Source organism: Monodelphis domestica, chromosome 6 (assembly GCF_027887165.1).
Source record: "Monodelphis domestica isolate mMonDom1 chromosome 6, mMonDom1.pri, whole genome shotgun sequence".
NCBI lineage: Eukaryota > Metazoa > Chordata > Mammalia > Didelphimorphia > Didelphidae > Monodelphis > Monodelphis domestica.
Genome location: NC_077232.1, coordinates 190,309,062 through 190,331,602, shown reverse-complemented (window position 1 = coordinate 190,331,602; position 22,541 = coordinate 190,309,062). Strand labels below are relative to the sequence as shown.

The 22,541-nt window shown below is 37.3% G+C and overlaps 1 protein-coding gene across 1 annotated transcript in view; it reads right to left on the bottom strand.

The window, feature by feature from the left end:
• LOC103100221 (uncharacterized) overlaps positions 1 to 22,541 on the bottom strand; it is a 139,953-nt gene that overhangs the window by 7,459 nt on the left and 109,953 nt on the right. Inside the window, exons 17-19 of the mRNA XM_007496208.2 lie at positions 21,578 to 21,661; positions 16,522 to 16,645; positions 1,810 to 1,900 (exon numbers count right to left, since the gene is read on the bottom strand). Coding sequence (XP_007496270.2) covers positions 1,810 to 1,900; positions 16,522 to 16,645; positions 21,578 to 21,661 — 299 coding nt within the window. The remainder of the gene's footprint in view (positions 1 to 1,809; positions 1,901 to 16,521; positions 16,646 to 21,577; positions 21,662 to 22,541) is intronic.

The window sequence follows — 22,541 nt, the reverse complement described above, 5'->3', positions numbered from 1 at the left end:
GCCCACCATCACACAACTGGTAAAGACCTGAGGTAAGTTTCCCACTCAGGTCTTCCTGACTCTCAGTATCATGCTCTATCACCTCTGCCACTTAAGTGCTTCCATTTTTTAAAGAGTTTATAAAGGACTGAGTAGGCTTATAAAGAGCTAAAGAAGGGTCCCCAACCTACTCATGAAATCTATATTTAAGGTATTGCAGAAACATGCATAAATCAAGTTACACCTTTCCTTTGTTGAGGACAGCGATAAGGCTATGGACTGGGTGATGTCTCCTCTCTTAGGGCAACTCTCCTTTCTCTTCTTTTTTATGACTCTCTTCCTGTTATTTTTGCCTTATTTCCCTCTCCTAATTCACAGCACCTTCTATGGGGACACAAATTCAAATACCTGGTGCCTGCTTGCCTGCCAGCCTGGCTAACTTGTTGATAACAATTAATTCTTTCTTGCTTTTTACTCTTTCAGAAGCCCAAAAAGCCAGTTTAGCTAAAATACTTCTATTATGAAAACTGTTTTCCATTAGAGAACCATAAAAGTTTACTTTTTTTGTGCCCATGAAGGTGTGACCCAACTATAGATATTCTCTTAACTTATAAGTCTTAATGAATTCTGGCAACAGATTCCTTTTCCCCCTTGACTTCAGCACAAGAAGGTTCGGTTATGGTACTCAGAAAAGCCTGGATCCCAACAACCATGTGGAAACTGAGTGCCCCACATGTGATGTTCCTTCTCCTTTTTTTACAGATGTATAAGAGAATTCAGGTACTGGGGCATTTTGAGCAGCATCATAAAGCTGTTTCTCAAGCGGATCAGTTTTTCTAATAAAGCAGTTAAATTGATCTTATCTACCAACCTGAAAAATAGTCTTTTTTTTCTCCAACAATATTTTTAATGGTAGCGATCTCCAAGACAGAGTAAGGCTTCTACCAGCTAGCAAGCTGAGGGTAGAAGAAGGCCTGAAGAAGTAATCCTCCTCACAATACTTTTAAAGTGAAGAACTAAACAGGCAAGAGTGAATAAACCTAGCCAGTATGATTTTGCCCAGATCGCATACCATGAACTAATCAATAAACTCCCTCTTATTACTAACTGCCTGGAAGAAGGAACTATAGAAAGGATAGAAGATTAGATAGTATCACTAAACCTCAGACATTTTCAAAATAAAAGTACTACCTATTTGTTTTCAAATAAAATATCTGATTTATTTATAACTACAAAGAAATGGAGCTATTGTGAATTATCTCTGAGATGTGTCAAGGATTCAACATGAGAGAAAACTTCCAAATATCACAAAGAACATACTGTGCTTGGTTTTGTCCTTTGATTTTTTGGCCCTGATAATGATGATGTTCCAAACTATACTCCACTCTAGCCTGTCAGGACTTTGCTCTCAACCTGATCTCATCTCAAACTTGGGGAGATGTTAATTATTCTTATCAAAACCTTTGTTTTTCTCAGATAAAGATTTCAAAGAGCCTTCACCATTCAGAATTATTTAATCTCTAATCCTTTTCCCCTACTTAATTCTTAATAGGTGTCATAGTTTTCCCCTTTACATGACAATTTCCAAATTCTATTAATCAATAATCAATTCAGGTAAATATAAGTTTCACTACCCAAAGTCACCTGCAATGGAAATGAATTTAATTCTCTTCCTCTCTCAGTTGGTCATTCTGGATTATAAAGAATATTAAGCACAAAAGTAAGCCAGAGAGCCTCTAGTAATGCTTCTTTCAGGATGTAGCTGTAAACTGGTCACAACAACCCCTCAGATATGCTTATGAAATAAACATCCAAAATTCAAATACATACTTGTGGGTCATTTCTCAAGGATGCAGTGCCTCCACCACCAAGGGAGTTTTTCAAAACAAAGTTTAATGCATATATTCCTGGTAACTCGTATCTGCAAAGAAAACATATAGAACTGAATAGCATTCATTTTGTCTATTAAACTTCTGTCAACACATCCCTGGGCCAACCTACTCCTTGTCAGAGGACAAAAGATTCAGGTGGAAATTAATCAGAAATACAGCAAATAAAACAACAATCTATGATTAAAGATCAACTATAACTGAATCATAATAACAAGCTAGCATTTACATAGAGCCTTAAGGTTTGTAAAGTACTTTAAAAATATAATTTCATCCTCAAAATAACCCTAGAAGGCAAGTTCCCTACTTTCTATATGAAGAAACTGAGGAAGGGAAACGTTAAGTGTCTCGCGTAGGATCACCCAGCCAGTAAATGTCCGAGATCACATTTGAACCTGGGTTTTCCTGATGCCAGGTCCAAAACTCTATCCATTGTGCTACCTTGTAATTAGAATTGATCTCAGTAGCTATCTAATTCAAACCAGACATGAAAATTCCCACTATAACATACCTGAGGAGAGGCACGCTGCATCTCCCTTAAGATCTCCAAGGAGGGGTAATCCATACCTCTGAAAGCAGCCTATTCCACTTTTGGGAACAGGCTCTAATTTTTGGGAAGTTCTTCCTCTGCAACTAAGAGCTACCCAGTCCAAGCCCCAGATTTTACAGAGGAGGAAAATGAAGGCCAAAAAAAAGTTAATTGGCGTGCACATCATAGGGGTAGTGAGCAGGAGATTCCAGATTCAAACTAAGGTCCTGTGTTCTAAACTCTCTACTGTGCCAAAATAATAATTAGATTTCAGAAGCTCATTCAACTGGGAAGAAAAAACCCACTGGTAAACAAAGAGAGGGTGGTATTTCAGGTATAAGGAGTGTGTGAAAGAAGATAAGGCAGAAATGTGAGTTATCAAGGGGGGAATGCCATTTAATTTGGGCAAAAGACAAAACTAATGCATAAAAGGATGACTTGGCAGATTTAAGTCTTGCCATATACAACAGATACCTGTGTGATAACGGGCAACTGTAACACTAAAGGTTATGGAGAATCTATTCTGGTAAAGGGAGTTTCTACTTAAAAGAATTCTACTGCAAGGAAATCACCAGTATGAACCAGGAGTTGAAAAAAAGAGGATATGTAGAGGAATGGGAAGAGCTGGGAAACAGAGTTAGATAGTCTAAAATATCTGATCATTTTAAAAAGATGACATTTTCCTTTTCATTTTAATGAAATAATTAGGCAGCTACTATGTTCAAAGGGATGTGCTAGTGTAAACCTTTTAAAGTGATTTTCCTTGTCACACTAGGTTCCAGGGATTATGGACACGCAATAATTCAGAAATAGTCCTACTTGCTTTCAAGGAGGCAGAAGCCATTGAAATTATTAAATTTGGGGATTCCGAACTCTGCTTTGGGTGTCTCCACTAAGTTTAGTATTAAAGTGGTGAGCCCAAGGTATTAATTGGGATGGTGTGAGGGATGGAATGGAAACAAGTTGCCCAAGGAAGAGTGACCCAATAGATTACGTATATAGGAAATGTACAGTATACTCTGGGAAGCTCTACTGATGTCTGGTTCTCAAGTAAGAGATATCAATAATGTATAAATGAATTCAAGTTTGAAGATAAAACATTAAGTATGTAATAGAATATTAAAACACTAGTTACTATCTTAAACGTTTACTTTATAAACCAGCACAGGTCCCCCAAATTGGATATCATTATAATCATCATTGATTGATGAAGGCATATTATGTCAAGCAACAGCAGAAACTATGCAACACATCATATCCAGGTACAAACATTTAGAACCTACCAAATACCCAACCAGACTCAATGTGGTCATTAGAATTATCCATCACAAAAACTCTATTTCTGTTGGTCAGAAACCAACAAATGACAAATCCCTATAAACATAGCTGTCTCCCAAGGTTCTGTCTCTTACCTTATTCTCCTTTCTATAAATACTCTTTCCCTTGGTGATCTAATTTATTCCAATGGCTCTAGTGAATAGCACTATGCAGATGACTCCCAAATCTCAATTTCCAGCTCCTATCCCTCCCTAAGAACTTCATTCCTATATTTCTAACTGTCATCTCCATGCAGATGACCTACTGCCATAGCAGCCTTAACATGCTTAAAATTGTATTCATCATCTTCCCCCTAAAACCAGCCCCTCCCCATAACTTTTCTGTTTTTATTAATGGCAACATCATCTTCCAAGTCATCCAGATTCATAACTTTAGAGTCATTTCCCTCCCTACCATTATGAATCAAAACACATGCCCCTAGATAGTATTACAATAGTCCTTTGTCACTCCATTTTCTGAACCCATTCTTCATAGTATTGACCAAATAATCTAACGAACAATCTGCTTTCTTCATGTCATTCTACTAAAAAATCTTTAATAGTTCTCGATTGCCTATTGATTAAAGTATAATCTTTTGACGTTGGCATTCAAGACCTTCTGCATTGGCTCCATTCTACCTCTCTAGTCTTATTTCACAGTTCTCTCCTTCATACTCTTGATTTAGGTCCAGAAAGACTACTCTCAATGGGTTCATGTCTATCTATCTCTGTACCTTTGTTCATGCCTTTCTTGTTGTGCAGGGATAAGACTTCCCCACCCTTTACTGAATGAAAATGATCTCTCCTTCTTAAGGGTTTTCATCACTGTCAGGTTTCTCCTTTACAAGTCTCCTTGTCCTTGCATCATAACTGTTTTTGTGTCTTTACCCCCATCAGATATTCTTGAAAAACAAGGTCTGTGTTGGATATATTTTTGTTACCCCAGAAGAATGACAATGCTTTGCACAAAATTAATTGATACTTAATGGATGCTCATTGAGTCAATGAAAGATCCCCTTTGAGCCTCATAGTAGAGGTGTTTGTCCTAGAATTAAGATGAGCAAAAACTGGCTTCACCATTTATAGCTTTTGATGGGGTACCCAAATCTGGGGTCTTGCCTTAAAATAATTTGATTTGTTATTTATTTTGGAAAATAATTGATGTTGCTAGAAATATGAATAGTTCCAAGAGAGACTTTTCTCATTTTCTGTTCACATTTAGGCAACTGTGAAATCTGAGCTATCCAATTCATTTAGGCCTAAACAGATTCTATGTTTCTCATATACTAAAAACAAAAATTAAAGCCATATTTAAGATTTTCTAAATTATTTCAAATCAGAGATTAACAAGAGAATGTACTCTATATTACTTTTCCACTCAGTGAGTAGGGAAATGTTGGTAATGATACCTGACTAGTTTGTTTCTGCTACATAGAATGAGGAGTTTCTATGGATTTCAATTTAATTCAGATAATTCATTTAAAAATCATTTATTTAGCCCTTATTATGCATCAGGTGTTGTGACAAAGCATTAGGCCTTTCCAGGGAAAGTTTAAACTCAGACCAGAGAGGTCAAAAGTCTAATAGTCATTCAAGGACATAGAGACTGGGGTGGAGTATATGCGAACAAAAGAAGATGGAACAAGATTGAAGTCATCTCTGTTCTCAAGGAGTTTACATTCTACTTATATGTAAGTAAATACAAAATAAACACTAAATATACAAAATGAATATATGAAATATATAGATATAAATAAATATGTGTGCTGTTAACATTTTATCAACCAGTTCTCTAAAAGAAAATGTATGATTGACATACTATTCAGTTTTATTTTCATTATTATCATTCTATCCATCACTTTCTAAAGTATAAATAATCAACAAAGCAAAAAATCATACCCTAATAATTTGTTGTTGTAAGTCATTTTTCAGTTATGTCCAAATTCTTCAGGATCTTATTTGGGATTTTCTTGGCAAAAATATTGGAGTGGATTGTTACTTCATTCTCCAGCTCATTTTACAGATGAGGAAACTGAGGCAAACAGGGTTAAATGACTTGCTCAGGATCACACAGCTAGTAAGTGTCCCAGGCCAGATTTGAACTCAGGAAGATGAGGTCCAACACTCTATCCACTCACTGTACCACCTAGCTGTCCCCTTATTTGTAGCATTGCCAATTTTGGAGTTGTAAACATAATGAAGATTTATCAGTGTTCTCTCTATAGAATATATACATATATATGTGGCTCTCTCTATATACATATTTAGATATAAAAATCTCTCTCCACACACACACACACACACACACACACACACACACACAAAGACAAAGGGAGCTGAAAGTCCAAAGTGGAATCCATACTCATGAAAGGCCTCTTGAACTGGGCTCTAAATGAAGCAAGCAAGGTTTTTTTCCTTTCTTTTTATTTGTTCCTTTTCGCCCTTCCTCCCCAAAGAAGGCAGGTAATATGATAAAGGCTCTACACACATGATTATACAATACACATTTCCCTGTTCATCATGTTTTGAAACAAGACACATGTTGCTTACGCTAGAGAAAAATTAGTGGAGGAAATAAAGTGAAGAATGCTATGTATGTTTTGATCTACATCAGGATTCCATGTGCCAAGTATTTTTAAGAGCTGGCAATGAGGTAGGGAAGCATGTCACAAGAATGGGGGAAAGGCTCGGCACAGGCTTATATTTCATTTACGGGGGGGCTAGTTTGGCCAAAACATAGAAGGATGAAAGGGCCATGAAGGACTTTAAATGCTAAACAAAGGCATTTGTATTTTACCTTAGAGAAAGGAAGGAGTCACTGAAGCTTCATGAGGAGGAGAGGGACAAGATCGGATTTCTACTTTAGGAATTTTGATTTGGGAGCTGGGCTGGATGGATGGTGAAGAGATTAGAGAGGGACAGGGCTGGAGGAAAGGTGAACAATGAAGAATCCAAGCAATGGGAGACAATGAGGCAAATAATCATTAAAAGTTATATCTGAGGCTGCTAGGTGGTTCAGTGGAGAGAGACCCAGGTCTGGTGACAGGAGGTGCTGGGTTCAAATGTGCCCTCCTAGCTGTGTGGCTGAGCAAATCACTTAACCCCAATTGCTTGACCCTTACTGCTGCTCTTCTGCCTTGGAACCTATAATTTGTGCTAAGGTAGAAGGTGAGGGTTTACTCCTGTGAATCCTACTGCAAAGGCAGGGCTAAGGATAGGGATCTTTTCTTTCACAAATTCTGTTGCATTAGCAGAAATCCATCAATTCACTAAACACCTACCATGTACAAAAAGCTTACATTCTAATAAGACAGGTAATGCTGGTGCCCAAGTAGCCATAAGATTAGATAAGCACCACATGCTTCATAGAGGTTTTCTTGGCAAAGATACTGGCAGCTAGGTGGCACAGTAGACAGAGTGCCTGGCTGGGAGTCAGGAAGATTCATCTTCCTTCATTCAAAACTGACCTCCAACACTTAGTTCCTATATGACCCTGGGTAAGTCACTGTTTGCCTTGCTTTCCTCAACTGTAAGATGAACTAGAGAGGGAAATATCAAACCATTTCAGTATCTTTGCCAAGAAAATCCCAACAGAAGAATTGGACAGGACTGAATAACATGACTTATATATATATATATATATATATATATGTATATATATATATTTTTTTTTTTAAAAGGACCAAAGGATTTCAAATGAAAAGAAAGGTTGACTTTCATTTATGATCTTTATCACCTTTATGACCTTTAGTTCCTTGAGGGAATTGCATTTTATTTCGACAGAATTATGGATAGATGTGAAATATATTTCTCACAGTGACTCTTTGGTCTAATTAGCTATTTACAGGATCTACCATTACAAATCAACACTAACTATTCAAAATATATCATTAACATTGAATAAGGGGGCGGCTGGGTAGCTCAGTGGATTGAGATCCAGGCCTAGAGATGGGAGGTCCTGGGTTCAAATTTGGTCTTAGACACTTCCCAGCTGTGTGACCCTGGGCAAGTCACTTAACCCCCATTGCCTAGCCCTTACCTCTCTTCTGCCTTGGAACTAATACATAGTATTGATTCTAAGATGGAAGGTAAGAAGGGTTTAAGACAAAACAAAACACTGAATAGGTAGTACAATGAAGTAAATGTATACATCAATAATATTCTTACAACCAAAGGCTTAAAACTATGAAATAATTATATATTGAGCTTAAAATGAACATTTTCAAAATGATAATTACATTTTACCTGAACCTTGAAAGAATCTATGGGCCCAGTGACTTAGTTCTCTTTAGATGGAAGGTAAGGGAGGGAGAGAGAGAGAGACAGAGAGAGAGAGAGAAGACAGAGAGGGAGAGGGAAAGGGAGAGGGAGGGAGGAGGGCAGAGGAAAGGGGAAAGGAGAGAAGGAAGAAGAGAGATGCCTCAGGCCATTATATCTGGTTTTTTGTTTTTAACTGAAAGGCTTTCACTAGAGAGGTAGTCTGACCAATGACAAAACATTAGGCCTTTCCAGGGAAAGTTTAAACTCAGACAAGAAAGGTCAAAAGTCTAATAGTCATTCAAGGACATAGAGGTTGGGGTGGAGTAAATGGGAACAAAAGAAGATGGGACAAGTTTGGTTGGAGTCATCCAAATCCATTACTGGAGAGACAAAGAGAATAAGGAAACTCCAGAGGGGCCAGGGTAGACCTGTAATTCAGCCAACAGAGGGGTGTCTAAGACTTAGAGGAGGTAATCTGAGATAGTAGTTGGGGTTTTTTGCCCTGGTTTTTAGTTTCCTGACAAAGGATTTAGTGGACGGTGAGCGCAATCTAATTCTGCAGGGAGATGTGGCAGCCACAAAAGCTAATGTGAGTTTGGGCTGTATTAAGAGAGGCAGTGCTTCTAGGAATGCAGAGGTGATACTACAGGCCAAAGGATGGTGGCCAGCCTTTGGCTCACATCGTATGAGGTTCAGGTGAAGGAACTGGACATGATTAGCCCAAAGAAAAGAGCTGAGGTGGTTGTGTTCAGGTATCTGAAAGGCTGTCATGTGGTGGAGGGACTAGATTTGTTACTATTTTGTTGGGACCCAGAGGACAGAACCAGAATCTGGTGGTTGAGGGTGGGTAGATGCAAAGAGGCCAATTTAAGGCTGCCGGATGGAAAAATTTCCTAACACTTAGAGCTATCCCCATAGTGGAATAGCTTGTGGTGGTTCCCCTCCTCCTGTCCGCCCCCACCCCTTTAAGCAGAGGCAGGCCAATCAATTTGGGGACATTTAAAATGGGGATACTTGTCCTGCCTAGTTTGGACAAAATGGCCTCAGAGGTCCCTTCCACATCTCAAATACTGTGATTCTCTGATCTGTAGGTTATAATAGTAGGAGGGAGGTAATCAGTAGTATTTTGGTACTAGTTTTTGATAAGAAGCTGCCCTTCTGAGCCAATATCCAGGTTACACCAGATTCTCATCATTCATCTTAGTTCTCTGCAGGTATACTTGGGTCATCGCTCCCAATAAGACTGTTCAGAGATGAGGCAAGGGGTTTTCTAGGGAGAAGAAAGATCTCTAGAAGGGATATCTTATTTATTTTCCTTATTTAATGTCACAGGGAGGAAAGTCACCATTACTGAGATGATAATTCATAACCTGAAAGATTCCAAGGTGAGAGGGCAGACAGGATGGAGACCTAGAAATGAGGCAGGAGAGAGAGAGAGAGAGGTGTGTCTTTAACAGTGAAGTTCTATGGAAAGAAAGCCTAGGCTCTGAAAACCAGAGTTTCTTTTGTACCACCAACACAACAAGTTAGGAAGTTGCCAAATACCAATTCTATAATTGACACATTCACTGGAATCTTGAAGATTTCACAGGCAAAGGCCCAGGAACTACAATTTGCTGCTATGTATCTATGCATATGCTGAGACTGTTCAAATGTCATGGAATTCATTTAAAGTAAAATGTTCCTCATTTGCAAAATAAATAGCAGGGACAAGATTGTCTCTATGGATACTTTCCATTTCAGAATTCTATCTTCAACCCAGACCAAATTGTAGCTAACATCCATTCGTATACAAATCCTTGTTATTGACTCTGAGTTGTGGCTGTTTTTTGGTAGTGGTCAGAAGGAGAGTGGTGGTCAGGGTGGTGAGTTAATATGACCTTCCTTTGATTCACTCAGTTTCTGCTAAGAAATAATAATAATGTATGATGGCATAGGAAAAGCACTGGATTTGGAGCCAGAAAAATCTGAGATCAAATCCTTGCTCATGCTGCTTACTACATGTGTGACCTTGGATGAATCACTTAACTCTCTAGGTCTTGGTTACTCACCTGTAAAATCAGAGAGGGGAAATTTTTTAGACTAGCTGGCCTTTGAATTGAATTCTGTGATCTTGATATCTTGATATCCAGTTCAAATAGCTTTTTTTTTTAATGGAATTAAGAATGGAGACAGAAAATACCATGCATCCAACATATCCTAGGGGAGATGAAGACCAAATGTGCAAAATAAAATAGTGGAGAAACTTCCAATTCACCAAAAACAGAAGGGAACACTCTGAACTGGGCATTCATTCATTCATTCATTCATTGTTATTATTAGTTAGTGTTAAGTAATTAATTAGTATCAATGCTAGCTCACTCAGTTGCTACTTCTCACAAGATATTCTCCAATATATTATTTCATAATAGAATAATCAAATAAAAATTTTAAGAACAAATCTAATATAGTACTTGCAAGGCTCCATAACTAGTCACTGTCTTAACTTCTTTTCCTTCAAATCCAGATCTTTTATCTTAGAATCAATACTAGGTTTCAAGGCAGAAGAGTGGTAAGAGATAGGAGACTGGGATTAGATGACTTTCCACTCAGCTAGGAAGTGTTTGAGGCCAGCTTTGAACTCAGGACCTGCTGTATCTTGGCCTGGCTTTCTATCAACTAAGTCACTTATCTGTCCCAAGGATTGATTTTGATGTGTCCCTGGGCAAGTCACTTAACCCTCATTGCCTAATTTTTATCACTCTTCTACCTTGGAACGCACACACACTATTGATTCTAAGATGAAAGATAAGGGTTATTTTTTTTAACCATTCTTTGATTCTATTTACCCCTGTATACTATTCCAAACATTTAGCCTAAAGAGGCCAGTGGACATTCAGGTCTTCAGGGCTTGAAGCTTCACAGTAGACCCTCTCCCTCCATTGACTTCAGATGCTCATTCCTCAGGAAAGTCCCTTTCCTGTGGACTCCTGGAAGGGAGGAAGTTGTAGAGACCTCAGAGCCTTCTTACCTTCCCTATCTCTCAAGAAATACCAAAAGCAAACAGCTCTCTACACCATTTGTAGAACCAGGCCGGTACTTTTATTGGTCATCTTGACAAAGGTCAACTGGAACTTCCATGAAAAATGATATTACAAAATTCAAAAATTCAGAGAAGGTGCTGTGCAGCTAACTAATTCTCTTAAATCTTCATTTCAAAACACACAGTACAAATTACCTTAAATTTGACAGTTTATACAAAAAAATCCTTTGTTGAATTAGCATAACTAGAAACAATGAGGTACCTTCTTAATTACTTCCTTTATATGTTGGGTTTGGCTTCAGCATTCATTAGACATCAGATTTCACTTCCTTTTAGTTTTCGCTCAATACCTGCTACTTGGCTGCAAACATAAGTCATAAATATCAGGAAAAGTAAGGATGTTCGGCCTTGGAACCAATACCCAATATTGATTCCAAGACGGAAGGTAAGGGTTTTTATTTATATAAAAAAGTAAGGATAATATTCTATGTGACTGTAGAAGAAAATGTTAAATAAAAATATAGGGGAAAAGTAAAGAAATTGTATTTTCCTGGTGTCTGGAGAGAGGAGTAGTATGTTTCTGACTGAACATATGCTTATATGAAAAAAATCTCTCTCACTAGTGAATGGGAACAGTGATCAACACCATATGGGTTTTGTTGAAAACCACCTGAAACACACTTGATTCTTCTCACAGAGATAAGAAATAGCCAGATGGCCAAAAGAGAAGAAGGGCCTGTCTTTCTTCCTGTTTAGTGAGAAAAACACAAATTCCTTTCAATTAACATTCACAAAGTGCCAATGTGTATAGAGCCCTGGGCCAAGAGGCAAGAAGTCTTGAGCTCAAATCCAGCCTCAGACACTGGCTGCATGACCCTGGGCAAGTCACTTTATCTTGTTTGACTCAGTTTTCTCATTTATCAAGTAAGCTGGAGAAAAAAAATGGCAACCATTCTAGTCTCTTTGCCGAGAAAACCCCAAAAGAGGTCACAAAGAGTTGAATACAACTGAAAAATGGCTGTACAACAACAGTGATACACAAGTCTTTGTCAGAGTACTGGGGAGATAGACATTAACAAAGACAGTCTCTGCCCATTATATATATATATATATATATATATATATATATATATATATATATATATATATATATAAGCATCATCCAAAGTGGAATGGACAGAGGGGAAAAAAAGAGATCCCAAGAAAGTTCTCTAAGCCATTTTTGAGGAGAGAGAGAATACTTTCAACTGGGAACTTCAGGGAAGAATTGGTGAAGAATGTGATGCTTGAGACTTGAAGGATTTCAACCCACGATGAGGTAAATGTGCTCTACATTCTGAATGAATGAGTGGAGATGAGAAAGAGAGGCATGAGAATGGGCAGCAGCTAGGAGTCGAGTTTGACTGGGATGTATTAGTGTGTATTGTTGATCAGTCATTTAAATTGTATCTGACTCTATGACCCCATTTAGGGTTTTCTTGGCAAAGATACTGGAGTGGTTTGCCATTTCCTTCTCCAGCTCATTTTACATATGAGGATATGGAGGCAAACAGAGTTAAGTGACTTGCCAAGAATCACACAGCTTGGAAATGTGCGAGACTGGATTTGAATTCACTTCTTCCTGACTCTAGGCCAAACACTATCCTTTGTGCCATCTGGCTGCCTAAATTCAATTTAATTTGATCCAATTAAATTCAGTGAGCTTTCAAGAAGCACAGAGTATGCCTCAGGAACTTTTGGAGTTTTCCAGTTATCCTGAGATCACTTGGCATCTACTTTGTATTTTCTTACTTGTGTACATGATGTAAACTCTGATAGAGGGAAGTTCCTTGAGGGTAGGGTCCATTTTGTTATTGTCTATGTTTATCCCTAGAGCCTCACACAGTCATTTGTGGCTGTGGAAGAAACTTAGAGTGATCCAGTGAAATGAGGTGAATAGTTTGGTAGCAGAGGACCTTGGTTTGAATCATGGCAATTTTCTAAGACTCTAAATGGCAGAACAATGGCTTTCTTTTTCCATTGGAAGAGAATGTTTCCTCATTAGGAGCCCCATATGTTGATAAAATGAATCCAAACAAAAATAAATAAATAAGTAAAATATACATATCAAAGTTCCTGATCAGTGGTGGGGTAGAGCCTGAACCTCACATTTCATTGGTTTGGGGAATTTCTAGATGAGGGAACACCTTCTGTCAACTCAGATCTGGTACTTTCCTGAAACTTGGAAGTAATCTTACAGGATTGCCTCGAGCAGTAAGAAATGAAGCGATTTGCCCAGAGTCACACAGTATCAAAGACACGACTTATATTCAGGCCTTCCTGGCCCCAAGGACAACTTTGAATCCACTGCCTCTACATGAAGGAGTTCAAAGTTTATATCACTGGCGTGCTCGTGACACATCATAAATTCAGACCGGCACTGATCTTTGTAAGAGCCTCCATCCAGCCTTGGTCAGGACCAGTTCTGCTATGTGCATATTTCAAGCTGTAGCTACATGGTGATGAGCACACGACATGGTGTAGTGCATAGAATGTTGGACTGAGTCATGGGAGACCCGAGTTTGAATCCTTATCTGAATAACCATGAGCCATTTATCTTATGTTTCAGAGCTTCCATTTCTTCATTAATAAAGTCACACCCAAAATACCCATAGTGCCTATTTCACAAGACTGTCACAAGGACTGAATGAGATAATGTGCTTTATAAGGGCACAAAATGTCAGCAATTACTGTCTTTATTAACAGTGCCGGGTTCACTCCTCCCAGATTTAACAGAGTACATCTTAGAGGGGTGCAGAGCTCCAGAAAACTTGTCTGAGAGTTTATATAACTCCAATTCAAACAGTTTTTCAACACCCAAGTAGTTCCAATATTGTTTCCAATACAAGTTTTTCTCTCCTTTGACTTGGAGTGACTGTTTTCTCTAGAAGACTACAGTATCAAAAGGGAAGTTTAAATGTTATTTAAAAAATAGTGCTTCTAATATTTGCATGCAACTGTAGCCAATCTACTTATGAAGTAATGTCACTGGTTTGATTCCCTGGTCTTTCTCAAGGCTAGAGAGCTCTGTGTTTTTACTGGAGATTACATACATACACATGCACACACATGCACATGTGTGTAAATATGCATTATGCATGTGTATGTGTGTGTTTGTGCATATATCGTGTGTATGTTTCTATATAGGTATATATTTATGTATATGTATAAATTATGTATATGTGTCTATATACAGTAGAAAGCACATTCTTTATGAGTTTTGTACATATGGGACAGCACAAACTTTAACCAACAACATCATCTCTTGAGCCATTAATACGTATTTTACCTATTGGCAGCATTTAGGCATATATAAACTTATTCATTAGGTATTGCAGGTACCATTAGATGGCAAAAGATTATTTTATTTTGAGGGAAATGGATTTGACTGAAAAGGAAGCTGTTACAATTTAGAGAAATGGAGACTTAAGATTCTAAAGTATTCTTCTATCCCCCAACCTGTCCTGTTTCTCACTCATAGCCTCCCTTATTTTGCAGATATTCCTGTTTATTCATCAAAAAGATTGTGATTGGAGCAATATAGTTAACCTCTACACTTTAAGGAGCTCTAATTTATTAGTCTACATCTCCCTTTGCTATAGGAACATAGGTAGAGTGACAAGGGACCTCATAGGCTGTCTAGTCCAGGTCCCCATTTTAAGGAAATGGGTCAAGCAAGTTGCATGTGACTCATGTAGGTAGGAAATGCCAGAAGTGATGTTTGAGCCAAGGTTCTTTAACTCCAGAAGCCTTGCTCTTTCAAACTGTGACATACTGTTTCACAGACCCTCTTTAACTTAACCAAGGTCTTTAAGAGTTGCTATGAGCAAAACATTTGTCATCTTCTGGCCAACCTAGTGAAGAGACTCTCTGAAACTTGGGCTGGCACCCAGATGGTCCCTGTGGTCCATCACTGGACCAGTTCTCAAATATTTTCTAGCCTGGAACTGGTAGGAACTGCTACACAATTTGTACTCTGATGACACAGAGTTCTAGAACTTCCATGCCACAATGGGGCATTGGAGTGGAATCTTAGTGGTCTTGGAATATATTGTAGGTGAAGCAGTTAGGTAGCACAGTGGTTAGAGTGTCAGGTCTGGAGTTGGGAGGACCTGAATTTAAATCTGGTCTCAGACATTTTCTAGATATGCTATCCTGGACAAGTAACAACCCCAATTGCCTCCCCCTTATTGCTCTTCTGTCTTAGAATTGATATTACAAAAGAAGGCAAGGATTAAAAAAAAAGAAACATGTGGTAAGGTAATATTTGAAAAGCATCATCTGTTAAGTGATAAGGAGAAAATCTAATTGATTAGAAAAAAATCTAGTTGTCTATGTTTTATTGCATCCTTTGAAATATATTTTCTAAAAGTTACATAATAAATTCTCAAGTGTTCTAAGACATGCACAATATCTGAGACTGTAATCTTCCAAATGAGAGGGCCATCATCTTTGTTTAAAGCACATTTCAAAGGATGCAATTTATGCCGTTGTAACCCTATGGCAGCTTAAAAGTCTGTCCTGTAGGCTGTGTAAGTCATATACCTGGGTAGCAGAGGAGTGGAGGGAATAAAGCCACCTAACTTCTTTTCATTTTAGTTTCCCAATCTGTAGAATGGAGCAGATACCACTCATCTTTCTGGGTTGTCAGAAAGTTGAGAAGAGATAGCATATAGAGCACTCTAGTGCAAATATTAATATTAATTGATTAATGACACTCGTAAAACCTAGTGGAATTGCTCATTGGATACGAGGGGGGGTGAGAGGAGGGAAGGGAAAGAACATGATTCATGTAACCATGGAAAAAATATTCTAAATTAATTAATTAAATAAATAAATTTAAATTCTTAGAAAAAAAAGAAAACCCCAAATTATGTTATGAATAGTTGGATACAACTGAAAATGACTGAGCAACAGATTTGTAGAGAGAGGCAGCTTTTCATAGTAGATGGAAGATTAGTCTAGGTGTCAGAAAGAGCCAGAGGTTCAGGTTCTACCTATGTGACCTTAGGTGAATCACTTAATTACTTAGCTTGTCAGTGTTCCAGCAATTCTCTAAATCACACACTATAACTCAATTGCTGATCTGCAGCAGAGGAAAGAGTTCCCTGCACTGATTTTTAAAAATCAAATTTTGAGAAACAATAAGCTTGATAAACATCAACAAACACCAGCACTTCCATTTACAAAGAACATGAAAAACGTCGAGTCTCTACCATGTACAGCTTGCTCTTAATATCAGACATGATCGGTTTCACATGTTAGTACCTATACTACTGCTCCTCTTCTTCATTTCTCTCTAGAGTTCCCTATATGTATTCTGTATTCCCTACATCCCAGATACAGAACCCATCATAAAGGAGGCACTTAATAAAATGCTTATTAATTGCCTAATTGATGAAATCATGGATCTGGACCAAAAAAGAAAAATGAAAGCTATTTGTAACCTTAAAGCATTAATGCAAAGTATACAAATAAAGTACATACCTTGTGACTAAAGTCTCTTCTGCATGCTCTTTATGCAGAAGGTGTTGGAAGTAGTCTTCTATTGCCCGAGCAGTAAGGATTTTTTTTAAGTATGGATAATAGAGGGGGTGCCGTGCTACAATGCCTGCAATTTTTAAAACATTACATTACAAGGGTGACAGTCCATAGATAATCAGACACCTCACACCATCTTCATATTTACAATATTATTCATATTTGTATGTGAATTAAATCTATATAGAAATAAATCATATGTTTTCCCATATTCATAGAGAAATGGAATATTGCCAACCAAGGACAAATAGTCCACTGATTATTCTCATAGTCTAATGAGTATTCTTGACACTAGTATTATACCTTAACAATTTTCTACAATATTTCAGGGGACAACTGTAAAATTCTAAAAAATATTACCTTAATTAATTTAAATTTGAAAATACAAACATTACACACTTGTAGTTGGGTAGAAGAGTCACATGAATAGTAGAATTTCGGGCTTCAGCTTTCAGCAACGTTTGTTATATGAGTTTAATGAAATCATAAGTACTTTTTTCTACTTCAACAAGCCAGAGGTGACTTCCATTGACAAATTCACATCTCACCCTTTATGAGAAGAATGATGATCTGTGCATAATTGGCTAAGTCACGCCTTTGGTTCCTTTTAGCTTAATGGAATTAACTTGGTTGCAATAATTGATATTGAGTATAATGAGAGCTTAGTGGAAGAATTCAGAATCCATTAGTCAGCCATGATCAATTCAGTGCAACAAATATTATTAAGTTCTAATGTGTTCAAAGCTTTATGCTAGGGATACAAAGACAAAACAGTCCTAAGCTCCCAGTGTGCTTGCTTTTTGTGGGAGATGAAACAAGTAAGAAGATAAATAAATACAAAGTTAAATGGTGGAGGGACTATTACAATTAAAGGAAGGGGGTTAGAAGGAATCTGAGCTGAATCTGAAGAGAAAATAAGTATTCTAAGGAGCAGGAGGAAAAGGGGTTATATTCCAGACATGGGGGACAATTTGTATAAATTTATGGAAGCGAGAGATGAATCTCCAGTTCAGGGAATAGCTGATAGTCCACTTTGGCTGGGACATTGAGTACATGAGATAGTTCATGAAAAATAAATCTAGGTAGATGGAAGACAGCCTGTGGAAAGGATTAAACACCAAACTGAAGCTTTTACATTTTATTCAAAAGGCAAGAAAGAAGCCCAGAAAAGCTTAGGGCAATAGTATGGTCAAAGCTGTGCCTTAGTTATATGACATTCATGTATCTGAGGAAGAGAGACTGGAGAGAGTAGAGATAAGAAGCAAGAGGAAAAATTAAGAGGCTACTAGCTCAGATGAAAAGTGATAAGGACCTGAGGGAATCCTAAGAAGGGAATAAAGGACAGACATGTTGTAGAGGTTCACTGAACAAGAATTGACAGCTGATTGGATCTGGAGTTTGGTGGATAAAGAAATGGAAAAGTGAAGAATGCTGATGAAATAAAAACCATTACAAATATGTACAGACATGCACAAATTTTTTCATTAGGCACATTCAAAGAAAATTCCAAAGAAAAAAAGCAAGAAAAACAAAGAAATAGAAAATATGCATCAATCTTCACTCTGAGACCATCAGCTATCCTTTTGAAAGTTTTCATGTTTCACCAAGAGTCTTTTGAAACTGATTGGTCAGTAGGCTGATTAGAGGTACTAAATTTTTCAGAGTTGATTATCTTACAATATGATTGTTACTTGAAAAACTATCCAATGAGTTTCATTTTGTACATATAGAATTTGGGATGCCAGCAGAGCATCCAGAAAAAGATTTTTACCAAGCAATCAAAGTTCAAGAGAGTGTTTAGGGTTGCATGTGATGATATGAGAGTCATCTGTATAAAGATGATAATTTTGGAATTCATAGCAACTAATTTGGCCACCAAAGGAAAGAGTCTAGAGTGAGAAAGGGACCCAGGACAGTTTTGGAAGACACACTTTCCTCAAGCACAGGAGATAGACTAATTCAGTATAGAAGACAGAAAATTAATGTTTAGATGGATAGGAGAATAATTTATGAATAAACAAGAGATAGAAGGCATTATGAAATATAAAATGGATAATTTTGAGTACAAATAAAACTAATATAACCAAGATTAGAAGGGAAGTAGAAAATTGGGAAAAATTTTATAGACTTCTCAGATAGAAATCTCATATCTAAAATATACGGAAAATTTTGTGAAATTTATAAGGATATGAGCCGTTCTCCAATTGGTAAATGGTCAAAAGATAATGAAGAAAAAGTTTCTGGGTGGAGCAAAGTTACATATAATTATGTGAAAAATTCTCTAAATCATTATTGATTAGAGAAATTCACATCAAAACAACTCTGAGATATCATCTCATACCTATCATACCTATCAGATTGGCTAAAATGATAAAAGGACAAAATGACAAATGTTGGAGAGAATATGGAAAATGGGGACACTAATACATTGTTGGTGGAACTATGAACTGATCCAACTATTTAGGAGGGCAATCCAGAATTATGTCCAAAGATATAAAACTGTATGCATTTTGATCCAGCAATAACACTATTTGGTTTATTTCCTGAAATGATTATATTTATAGCAGCTCACTTTGTGGTGGCAAAGAACTGGAAATTGAAGGGATGTCCATCAATTGTGGAATGGCTATATAGATTGTGGCATATAATTATGATGGAATACTACTATACCTTAAGAAATGACAGGAAATCACAATTAGGTTAGTTTTTAAAAAAACATGGAGAGACCTACATAAAATTATGAAGAGTGAAATGAATAGAGGCAAAACAACATTATATACAGTAACAGAAATATTGTTTTAAGAATGACTTGTGTATGTCCAGAGAAATAATTGATAAATAGAAATAAGCAAGACATAGTTATATATGTATGTGTGTATATGTCATATATATAGTCAAATGATGCCTTCTTTAGTGCGGGGAAGGAAGAAGGGGGACAACCTTGGGGATTTTAATGTAATAAAAGAACAAAGTATTTTTTTATAGAAGAAAGAAATAGGGGAGCAGTGCCATGACAGTCAAGAGAGAAGATTTTCTAGTAAATCAAGGAATTGAAGTATTGAAAGTTGTAGAAAAGTCAAAGATGATGAAGACTAAGAATAGGACATTGTTGTAGCAGTTAAGAGATGGTTAGTAATCTTGAAAAGAGACTTCAAAGGAATACAACTATTGTATGGGCTTGAGATGAGAGTGGGTGGGGATGGCCATGAATGTACTATCATCTGGGGAGATCCATGTTTCTAAAAGGGCCTGAAAATGCCAAGAATGTGTGTTAAGATCTGAGATGAAGGGGAATTTAACATTAAGGTGAGCTTCAGAGATCAGAGGATGATCTGGACTATGGAGGGCCACAGGGCCAAGTGTAGAAAAAGGTCTGTGTGAGGTGCAGGATTGTCAGGGATGAAGGTAGAGATTTTGCTGAATCACTGGGATAAGGAAAGTACACAGTGGGTAGCTAGGGATGCAGGAAGCTGATGGAGGTGCCAAGGAGTTAAAGCTGGTCTTTTGGGTAAGAAAATACTTATGATCATATCCTCTTGTCCAGACTGAACACCTGATTGGCACCAGCTGTGTAGCCTTAACTGAAATGTGGTGGGGAGAAACAAAACACACAAGAAATAAATATGCATGCTCTGTTCCTCATGGAATCAGCAATCTTCTAACCCGAGGGTTATTAACCTGGGATCTATGGACTGCTTGGCCTGTGAGTAGCTTTGATAATTGTATACTGGTCTCTTTTATAATCCTATGTATTTTATTTTATGCATTTTAAGAACAATTTTGAGAACCTGGATTTCAGCACTCTGTCCAAAGGATCCATTACCCAAAAAGGGTCAAGAAGCCCTTCTCTAATATCTCTGTCATCACCGTAAGGCTCCCAATTCTGATGGAGATCTGCTCCCAAGGGACATCGGCACCCTTTGGCATAGGTTTTGTTCAAACATGGCTTCAGAGGCTTTTCTGCCTTTTATTAATTAATACCTGGGCTCTGTTAACAAGAATAGTCACAAATTCTTCTGGTATTACCCAAAGTCAACATTGAGCTTTGTAGAGGCTTTCTACTAAAGAATGAGTGTTTTGCAACCAGCATGTAATGTTTGCTAAAGGTACTCAGTATTTATCAGAGGGTCCTTCATAGTTCACATAAGTGTCTAATTGGATTGAAAAATGTTGCCAAGAGTGGGTAAGGGAGATATTGTAAGAAAAGAAGGCGAACAGATGCCTATAACTCTCCCTTATGTATATGAGGTGTTTGACAAAGTTTGTTGAATTTAATGAATAGATTGGAAGGGAAAGCAGACACAGAAATCTTAGATTTGAGAAGGGCCTACTTCTGGTAGAGGTTAGATTATCTAGTCCAATCCCCAGCTGAAGTATAAATCCCTTTGTGATACCTCCAAGTGACAATCACATTTCTGCTTGTATATACTGCTATGATAAGGAGTTTACTACCTAGTGAAGCAGCCTTTCCCATTTTGGGATAATTCTACTTTTCAAATTTCTCCTTGATAATATTAAACCACAATCGGTCTCCCTATAACTTCTAGAAGGAAATATCTGGTCAAGATTTTGAATTTTCTGGTATTTTTTCCTTTTTTTTTTTATTATATCTTATGGGGAAATATGCCAAGGAAAAGAAAAGAACAGAAACATAGAGATAATAAAGAAATAGAGGATGGGAGGAAAAAGAGAAAATAAAGAAATATGGGGTGGGAGGGAAATGGAAATAGAAAGGCAGTTCTCTGTAGAATCACCATTCTAAAATTCAGAGAATGAGGAGGTGAAAATACCCAGAAACAGAATCAGCTTTTCTGGTTCCAGGCAAAGGCAGGACACTATTCTTTGACACTGTTGTGAAAGAGACAGCTTCTTCTTCTTCTTCTTTTTCTTGTTTAGTAAGATCAGAAACAGTTGCATTCCTAGACAACTTAGTACCAAAATTGTACAACATATTAAAAAAGTGCCAAGCAGGGATTTTTCAAAACAGGAGGTAAAGGAATACCTATATTTGCAGAGTTGCCTTTATCTCCACTTCTGGTATAGGCCAGATCTTCTAAACGATATGTCAGTGAGCCATGAGGTAGATCTAGGGGGAAAAAATGAAATGAAGAGAAATCTAGCTATTGGAGCTCTTTTTCTTGGTTTGCTTTGTTTTCAATTAGCACGGTCTCAAGTTCAACAGTTGACCAGCCAGACTGACTCAGCGGGTAAAATTCAGAAATTGTCTTTCTGAAGCTTTTCTCAGCACCCCCAACAGCTTCCATTTTTATGAGGACATATGGAAATGAACATTTTTTAAAAGTTATGGCAGAAATGCATTTTTCTGTCTGTTGAAAAAAGGTCAAATTATGAAAATTAGCTCAGCAACAAAATCAGAATTGAAAACAGCCTCATTATGGCAACTTTCCACAGGAATAAAGCCATAACTTTATTTGGGTAGGATAGAAAAAATATCTATAACATGTTCTAATGAATAAGCAGCAGGTAATTTAATACCCCTTCTTTTCTGTAAGGTTGCTGGGGGAAGAATTACTTCCTACATTATTCTTGCCATTTCTTATGGAAATAAATCAAGGACACAAATTTTGTTTTTGTAGGAATTCACTCTCCCAAGGCCCATACTAACTGGTTTATAACTTATACTCTGAGTCACGGAGGTTAAGGGACTTTCCCGCAGCCATAAGTAGCCAGTTGACAAATGTGGCTTTGGATCCTGGATATTCAACATCAAGTCCAGGTCTTCATCGGCTATACTGCTTCTTCCTTGTCTTTTTTAGGAATACACATATAGATCTATACATTCTATAGAGCTGAACACCTTATATAATGTGCGCAATTTAGAAATATTAGTGAATGACAATAAAGGTGATCATAAAAATGAGTAGAATAAGAAAGAGCAATCTAAATTATAGAATATTTTTAGATAAATTAAGTTTTGTTATTTTTAAAATGCAATAATTCAGCCT